Genomic DNA, 9,726 nt, shown 5'->3' with positions numbered 1-9,726 from the left:
AACTGGGGTATTATAGTAAATGTTTCGGGTGGAAACTTTAAGAGGGAAACAATTATGTATTGGACATGACGTGACACTGTTTGAAAAGCAAAAATAAACAAACAAAAAATAAATGTAACATAATTATATAATAAAGAAAGCCACACAAATACAGAATGCAAGACAAAATTAACAAATGTCTCCTACACAAAGTGTTCTATGAATAACAGATGAATAGCACCACACTCATTTAGGTAACTGTCATAAGGTTGTTGAAAAGATAAGCGAGCCTGATACAGAGCAGGTAATTTCACAGTCGTGTGCATTAGGGAAGTACACGCACTCTGTGTTAGGCGATGTCCTGGAATGGAGAGAAAAAAAGCATTTTTCATTATTCATTGCACAAAATTAACAACCAATATCAAACGTATCGACTGGAATATTTATAAGCGTAATCTAATATTCATGCTTTTCTTTAACTATGTAAACAATAAGTGGCATTCATGCATTATGAAGGAAAACACGCTTCAGGTTCTGCTCTAATAGATGGACGTGAGACTCCAATGTCTTCATTAAGCATGGTCTCACTTTTTCCATCACCCTTCATGCTGTTGCAATGCCCCAATCCATCTCACTCCTGTACATGAATTGATCTCATTGCTCCATGTGCATGGTGGTTTTCCTACGTAAACAAGGTGATGTCATTTCCTATGCCATGATACTTTAAAATGAATCCAAAATCTTGTTTTTCGATCATCTGTCACATTCGGGGACATTTCTAGTGAGGCAGAGTAGTTTTTTTGTAATTGGTGACAAATTGAACACCAAAGTAGATAACAGTTTTCAAAATGTACTGATCTCCAAAGCAAAACAGAGCTTAAACAGTTTTCAACGATATCCAGAAAAATACAAATGCATATGTCGCCATGAGTACGGAGTGCTGTTTATTTATCTGTCAAGAGCCCAAATGTGTTTCTCTGACCGTGTCGATATCGTGTTCACCACCTACGCAATCACACACAATGCCTTCACACCCACAGGAAGGACATTCCATGATATATGTATGATCCATCAACCCCTGCCTCTACAGTGCTGGAGGTAGGGGTTGGTGGATGTATTTATCTATATATATAAAAAAGAAAATTTGTGAATGTGTATCTGTTCGAAATGTATAGCATACTTACCGACATGCAACAAACTTAAAATTTGGCATGTGGGTAGCTTCCAGACTGTACACAATGCAAAAAGTAAAAAAAAAATACTTTTGTATTTTGGGGGGCGGGGGGGGCGCAATAATGGATATATTTTGCACGGCAAGTGAGCGGTGACGTCACATCTGTGATGTCACCCGCATGCGGCAGCGTCACGCATCCCCCCCCACCCTCCGCGTAGGCCGTGTATTCAGAGCATAAAGAGGAGTCACTTACTTGTTAGAATAGCAAGTGGATCCTATACCCTTTAGATTTAAATGATCAATCAAATCACGTTGAGTTCCAGAGTCGCATGTCTCTTCATTACTACAGAACACAACATCCAGGCCTTTATTGTTCACACATTAGATTAGGATACTGGTTAAAACACGGTTACCAATGTTGTGTTTTTTTCACACAAACACCAAAAATTATTTACAACAATAGGGGCCGGTGCAAACAGAAAAAAATCCTATGAGCCCCGCTACCCACACAAAGAAGACAGTAAGATACATTTTCAACTTATAGATAATTTCTCTTATCAATTCCTGTGCATGGATTATATTATGAGTGACAGAACCACTTTCAGTCAAATTTTAATTGGATAATATCTACAGCAAGCACACAAAGGCGCAGGTTAACATTTCTAGGTCATGCCACTGGCGGAAGAACCAACACCAGAGGAAGCTTTACAGAGCTACTCTCGAGGGTATTTCGGCGTATTCTTCCACACTGGCCAAACATCTTGGAACAGGTGGGAGTACCCACACTTTATCCCACCACACACTACTGGGTGGGCAGAGACGGTGGGGGGGGGGGTTCAAGAAACTCCTATTGTTTCAACTGCCACACCAGAAGATGGAATTTAACCGTTGACCTCTGTATTGCAAATCCAGTGTTCGAACTATTGCATCGTCACAGCATCTAAGAACACACGATGTATTTGCTGCCAACGTCAATCTTACTCTTACTCCAACTTTCATGCAGATGACAGTATGAATTTATCACTCGTGTAGACCACTACCGGGGGACTTCTATTCACGGAAAATTTTCAGTTTTCATCATCATAATTGTCATCGTCGTCAATATTGTTTCCGACTGTGCAACATCGTACCAGCTGTTAAGTTTGTTGGTGCACCAATAGATCACTCGCCATACCCACTCTAGCAAGCCTGATTTTGGTGGGAAGTTTTATTTTCTTAAAATGTTTTCATCCACGAGTTTAGCAACTCAGTACAATGATTGTAGTGCATGTGAAAGTTAGTGTCCTGTGAAAGGTGCTTTCTTTGAAACTATTTTGTCTTGTTTTGGTCAACTTTTGATAGGATCTAAGAACTTTTCACAGCAGCTTGAAATCCAGCATTGAGCTGCTCGTGAAAATGTCTTCTTTCAAGCTTTCACCACACACTACCACTCTTTAACCCCTGAAGAGACTCGTAGTTGATGCCTGCAGTAGTAATGGTCGTAAACAAACTACAATTAGTTTGTCCTTGTATTTTGTAGAACAAATTTGTAGTTTGTAGGACAAATGTGTAGGACAGACAACTTTTATTGAGACTAACTTTGTTTAGGATTGCTCCCAATAAATATATAATTTACATACAAGGCATTGGTCGATATGAATTGTAATTAAAAGTAACTAAGTAAATACCTTTCGTTATTGATAACCCATATGTCCATATGAGTCACACGTGGAGATTGAAAAATCGGAACCTCGTTGTCATAAAAAATACTGCAACAAAAACACAAAACTTTAAACATTAACTTATTATCATTGTAATGCTTCTTGCAATTTATCCATATACAACACATTAACAGTGGAAACGAATGTTGTCTATCAAGTGAATAACTACATTTAGTAGCTATCATAGCTTTTCATGTGAAAAGCACTTGCACATGCAGAGTACGTTTAAGTTTTATTTAATTTATCTTTACAGATAATTTTAACACATCTGTTCAAGTTGTTTAATTTTACAGTATTAGATGATTGAGGATTAGTTAAGTATCTCGCTATTGTTTAGGCACATGTTGAAAAATGAATTGCCTTTTTTGGATATTATGGTAAAACGAAATGTTGATGGTTCTTTAGTCACTACTGTGTACCACAACATATATGGCTTCGGATAAATTATTAAATGTCAAATCATTCCAGCTGGCAACCCATATGAGAAGTGTAGTTAAATCATTATGATACGGAGCTCACAGGGTGAGTTCAGATTATATACCGCTCAAAGCTGAGTTGCAAAAAGCAATGAATTGTTAAAATGTAATGGTTATCCACAATCCTTTCGTGAAATGTTATATAGGCCAATTGAAAGTGACGTTAATTGTAGTGATGCCACAACAATGTGACTCAATAACTTCCTGCCATATAATGAGAAAAAAAGTTTTGCTGGCTGGCACACGGGAAGGCGATGATGTCACCCGCATCCCACAGCGTTGAGCGGTATTAGTGCATCGAACTGACGTCACGCCTACCCCCCACCCACCCTCCACCCTGGCCGTGTATCACACACAAATGAGCGGGCAGTGCTAGTTATTAAGGATGATAAATCAAGGCATTGGCTAACCTGATTATTTGGACATGGCTGTTTAATAATTGTTCTATATGCGGTAAACATAACCATTTTAACCATTTTTATCATGAGATTATCAGAAATTAAACAACAATGATTTGAACCTTATTACAAACTGATTATTGTATTGTTACAGTTTTAACAACATGGAAACACTTTATGCACTCATGTGTCACACTAGCAACACCGTAATACAATATTTCACACTGTAACTCAGTAATTAAACACAAATTTGAGACGTGCCACTTGTACACAATCACCTGCTCTTTAAAAAAACAACAGCAAGCCATATCAGCATTTGTGCTGTTGTCAGGAGCGGGAATGTCTCTTTGGCTCATTTATATGAAGTATAAACTCACCTTCCTGGCTGGTAAGCTCCACCATTAAGCAACACTCCCACAACACCTGTGGCGGATTTCGCAAACTGAAAATGAATACGCGCATACCAAATGAAATATTATTTCCTCAGCAGCAACTGTAACGGAAAGCCCAATAGCAGGCAAGATGAGTTTTTATTAGCAAAAAAAATAACGTTGGGATTGTTTTCCATAATCATCATCATCATCAGCCACGCCTCCTATCCATTGCTGGAAGGAAGCCTCCAAAAGGTCCTTGCAAGCCCACGTGATCTCGCGATGCAACAATCCATCTCGCTCCTACACAAGCTAGCCTCATCGCTAAATCTCGGTGGTCATCATCTTGCCAAGAGAGTTCTCTCCTTTGACTGCGATTCCTTTACCGGTGTTGTGCATCAGCCATCATCCCTTTATGATGGGTCCTGCCAATATTGCTTATTTTTCTCAAGTCACAATGTCTCTAATTTGCATTTGTTCCCCTTTTTTATTTCAAGTTACATTTCAGACATAGCTAATTGCAGGCCATACAAGTCAGTAAACATTGTACATCTAGGCCATCAAGGGAGAGGATTTCAAAGTAAGTCTAAACAACAGATTCAAATGCATTGAGAAATAAAATCATGAAATGACAGTGGAGTATTGTCACCACTTTGAAAAAACAAATATAATTGCCTCAAGATGAATATGCACCTGTCAAATTTTTAAAAAGTGCATGCTAATTATGTGAATATGTATTACCCATGTTGAAGCAATCCTCCAGAAGTTTTTCTCAACACCTTCACAACCGTCGCAAGTTACATAATTCAAAGCTGAAAAGTGAAAACACAAACGCCATTATATTATAAAGTATATACAGTTAATAGTATCACCAAATCAGACCTTCCATCCTTTCATAAACCACTGCACTGATGGACATATTGGAATCTTGCACCCTCCACTTCATACAAACTTGGACACCAATATATTGCCGATATCACGTCACGTGTTTTTGCGTCAGACAAGCAGGTTTTACTTAACATTATGTAATTGTTGCAGTGCTAAAGTGTTATTCTGAGATATTGACATTTTTACGATATTAAATCACTTAGATTAGAACTAGCTTGAGGTGTCTTGTGTGGTCCATGCATTACGTGACACAAATCTGAGTCTATATCTCGCTGTCGAGACCTATAAACGTTGTGATGTGAGGAGAAATTGTATTTAATTTGAAATTAAATAACATACTGTTAGACAAGACAAAAGATAACCATTGATGAAAATAGTATTTAATTGTAAATATCTGTCTACACAGCACTGGATTTCCATTCAAGTATGTTGCAATGATATATATCATTCAAGTGGTAGTGGTCATGTGCGATTATTAAGTCGTGCTCCTTTGTGTGTGCTCACTCTCAATTCTCAAACTATATTTTGTACTTGTCTCTTCCATGGAATTTGGCAAACCGTTGCACTTGAATGCATTGGTTATACAAATATTCTGTACTAGTGCATTGTTTTGTCAATGTACACATTTGTATAACTTTAAATTTGTTTGAATAAAATGAATACTTCACAAACAGTAACTTTGGACTTCCACATCTGCTTCATAGTGATGCTGACTCACATTAAACTTTACAAAAGTACATTTTAAGTGCTATTCATTTAAAATACATTTTTTTGTAATGTTTAGTTAATTATTCTGAAGTTATTAATTCAGAACTGAATGTCAGGTGCTAATTTAGTGTAAACATGCAGTAATTAAAATGTTGACTTAAAACTTTCGTGACTGCAGGAATTCATATGTTATGGTTCTTTCGGTAAAGTCCCGTCGATAGAAAAAATAAAAATAAAGTGATTATTTTCTGTTCCTGATGACGACCGCTTGTGTTGCGATCAAAACGTCGTGATATTTTTAATCACTTTCTTTCTATTATAATGTTTTCAATCTACATGACTTTACCGAAAGAACCATAGAATATGCAGTACATTTTCAATGGTATTATTTGCAGCGTGAAAAACTTTCTAAGTAAACAAATAAATGAATGTATTGGTGGTACACCAGTTCGCAATAAAAAAAAATCAGATTTTTGGCCATCATTATTTATTTTATATATTTTCCCGCGATTCGCAACCCCGGTGACAAAATGTTGTGGGGTGGTGCGTCAAAATCAGTTCTCGTGATGTCGAAGCAGTCGAAAGACGGATGTTAATAGCAGCTAAACACGAAGATTCACAGTCTGTTGCCGTATAGCAGCACCCAGCCTGATGACGATTGGCTGGCTCTGTGTTCCAAAGGCAAATTTGACTCCTCGTGCCCAAGACTTGGTCAGACGGTTCCTCGATTAATTTCCGAAATAATTTCTTAGCAGATGGTGGCATCAAAACATTTTGACTCACGGTGTCTGTCACACGTTCGAATGGCAAAGCAGCTGCTCAATCTAAGGCGACTTCTGATGGTGAGGCTGCAGCTCACTCAAGGACAACAGCGACATTCGTGAGACTGTTTTACGAGGACCGATGTGTTATGCTGCACCGGTGTACCGCCAATACGACCAATTCTGGCATGTTAAAAAAAGAAACCTAATGTTCTGGTAGAGCTATGCTGACGATTGGCTATCCGTTCGGGGGTACACGACTAGCAAAAGGTTGTAAACCACGATTCCAAGGCAGTGTGCATCTTCACATCGTTCATACCTTTACCATCTTTAGTTGGGCACCAGTGCATGTCATCTAATATATAACCCATCAGCGTTTCTTCAAACCTGATCCGGTCTCTGTGCTTACACGCTTTTCTTTTACTCCAAAAGAGTGCCTGAAAACACATTGTCATAGAATGAACACGTTTCACATAGATACTGGATACGAAAACATGCTGTGGCGTGTAAATACGTAACTCAGAATGTCTAAATACATCACCTTGTCTTGTGGCACAGAATGATGTGCCAAATTAATGAAATTCGTGTAACTATCTGAAGAGATGTTACAATTTTCCTTGTTCATTAATGCATTGTAAAATGCTTCCCAAATCTTCTCACAATCTTTATTCCTAAAGGAAAAAGATAGCTTTGTTAAAACAGTTTATATTGGACAGTGCTGAGATTTACAACATTGCAAAATTTTTAACTATGGCCTGTCTTCAGAATGTTATGAAAGTCACAACATTAGCCTTCGAGTCACCTTTTAGGACAACCTAATGCTGCACAGTTACCACATTTAGTGGTGCATTTTTTTCTTTTGCACTCTTTGATATTTTACATTTTAAATTATAGTTCTACACAGGTTAAAAATAGCATGGAAATAAAAAATGGACATCATATGTAAACCAGCTGAATGTTCTTAACTATTGTTTATATCATAAACGGAAACATCTCAGAATATATTATAGTACTGATAAGTCGACTATATCTGAAAATAGAGAAGTTATAAATGGAAATTGCCTCTCAATTACGCGATATCATAAACAAAGGCAAAGATATCCCAAACAATACGCCTTGTAAAAATTGCTATCATCAATAACCATCATCTTCAGCATTATCACCGTAATCACCATCACCACCATCTGCGTTGTTAACGACACCCACCCACCCACTCACCCAAGGTCAGGATGGCTCTTCACGTAGTCTCTGCATCTGCCAGTCACCTTGCTTCGCAGGCCCGGGGTGGTTCCTGGTACGAATTCTGCTGGAAATCCATAGCCCCACGGCACAACCGCGAGCGTCAGACCCCACAGTACAAAACTGCCCATTGCCAACATGTTTACTGGAGAACTGTGAACATTCAAGAAGGAAAAACAGGACCCTGCGGGGTGGGCTGGTAGGAACGAACAATTGAATCTTAATTCTTAAACAACTACGCTTGTTTGGTCTTCTGCGTGCGTGTCGACGTTTATTTATTTATTTACGGGCCCGCCCAGACAGCTCACTCTGATTCGATAAAAATAAAACAGCCGGAAGAGAGCGAAAGCATAGGTCTGGCAAGGTCTGCGCCGCAGTGGTGCAGTGCACTGTGGGCGCAGACCCTGCGCTGTGTGTGGTGTGTATGCAAGTGTGCGAATGGTAGTTATGCTAATATTACGTATATTTATGTAAAAAATGGGTGCTGCGTTCTGCGATTAGTGGAGTCCCCAAACAACTTTACCTTACGAGTAGCCAGGGGTCGCTATACAGTGAGTCTTAGCGGACTGAGCTGGCAGCTTCACCTGCCGGGACCACGGCCAGTTGCGTAGCGCCCCCTACAGTTTCGCCCATGGGTCAATACCCCCATGGGGCAACACAGCTGACTGTTTGATGGGTACAATGGGTACTTTTTGGTTTATCCGGCTTATTACCATTATTATGTATTGACGTTGATCACGTCTCCATGGACAGCTTGCTGTCTACTTCGGTTGTGTAATTGACATGTTGTGCATGCTGCTGCTGGTATAAGGGCATGTGTTGTATAATATGCAGCATGTGTCCACGTATCATGTTTGCCACGGATGCAGTTGGCGTTACTGTACATTTATGATGTTTTGGAGTGCCAATCCCATGCACTTTGAAATGTAATAAACTGTCTAAAAAGGTTGCAGCCCAGCCCCCGCTGCTGTCACTCTCTGGCCGTTGCACAAGCCATATCGGAATTTGCGACATGCTAAAACAATGAGTACAGTGTGACACCACCAGGGTAACTCCCGGGATCAAAATGGCCATTGCAAAGTGATCGCTTTATTGAGATGATTATGGTACTACCACAGGGTATTGTGAACGGTTCAGGAGGAGGACAGGTCTGGATTTGTAAGTCTCACAGTACCGGTAAGAAGCGCCGGGTGGGGGATGCCCTCAACTGGGGTACAAATTCTGTCATTATTAGTATACGATCATACAATGTTTCTATCTGCAAGCTGTCATAACTGAAACGATCCCCGTTATTGTTCGATTGAGAAATGGAGTGACTCACACCTCTGATACCATATGTGAGGAACCCAAAAATCTGATGCATGCGTAAAACACCCACAATGGGAATACGTAAACGTAAACGTAAAAACACCAACAAAATACATTTTAATATAAGAAAAAAATAGGTGGCCCCATAGCGCATCTGTCTGTGTGTGTACATACAGACAGAGGATGCAGGGGCCAACCTGTGTGCGATCGGAACGGTGCAATTGCTGACCAATGTCACTGTGGATGGCGCACACCCTGACGCACACCGGAGCTGTGTCTTTGCGATGCAAGGGCATGGTGGATGGTGGAGCGCATATGGATGGTGCGTTACGAATAAAATTAAACAAAACAAACCGCTGGAAGCAGCCATGCGAACAGGCTACCTTGAGAGCGATCGCGAATGGGTTGCGTGTCTGGAAGAAGCCTCGCTCTTTCAGATGCCGTATCAGCTTCGTCAACTCTTCGCTACGATTCTGCTGTATTTCATGCCAGCAGATACAAATGCTCTCTGGGATAAATTCTACGACGAATTGGCTCGCGATTATGAGTACCAGTACCGCCAGCTGACCAACAAAGAAGAAATGGTAAATCTTCTTGGTTCTTTCGGTAAAGTCACGTAGAAGGGAAGTAATAAAATAATAAAAATAAAACATAATAAAATAATTCTCACGACGTTTTGGCCACAACGCAAGCAGCCGTCCTCACGTGAAAACCAGGTCTGTCG

At 39.7% G+C, this 9,726-nt stretch overlaps 1 protein-coding gene across 2 annotated transcripts; it reads right to left on the bottom strand.

Annotated features, from left to right (window-relative positions):
- Positions 1-109: 109 nt before the first annotated feature.
- On the bottom strand, positions 110-8,049 carry LOC144717670 (ADP-ribosyl cyclase/cyclic ADP-ribose hydrolase 2-like). 2 transcript variants are annotated; one of them, XM_078593211.1, is made up of 9 exons: positions 7,674-8,049; positions 6,997-7,126; positions 6,775-6,892; positions 4,840-4,910; positions 4,105-4,169; positions 2,821-2,901; positions 1,407-1,496; positions 1,164-1,208; positions 110-340 (listed from the first exon to the last, which is right to left on the bottom strand). In XM_078593211.1, exons 1-9 carry the CDS (start codon positions 7,832-7,834, stop codon positions 241-243), a joined length of 861 nt encoding a protein of 286 aa, XP_078449337.1. In that variant the 5' UTR covers positions 7,835-8,049; the 3' UTR covers positions 110-240. The 2 variants fall into 2 exon arrangements, with proteins under 2 accessions (XP_078449337.1, XP_078449338.1); XM_078593212.1 differs by lacking the exon at positions 1,164-1,208 and having other exon boundaries at positions 7,674-8,034.
- Positions 8,050-9,726: the final 1,677 nt, after the last annotated feature.

Source organism: Lampetra planeri, chromosome 4 (assembly GCF_965212315.1).
Source record: "Lampetra planeri chromosome 4, kcLamPlan1.2.h2, whole genome shotgun sequence".
Taxonomy (NCBI): domain Eukaryota; kingdom Metazoa; phylum Chordata; class Hyperoartia; order Petromyzontiformes; family Petromyzontidae; genus Lampetra; species Lampetra planeri.
The sequence above is the reverse complement of the archived record's forward strand: the minus strand, read 5'-3'. Positions and strand labels throughout refer to the sequence as shown.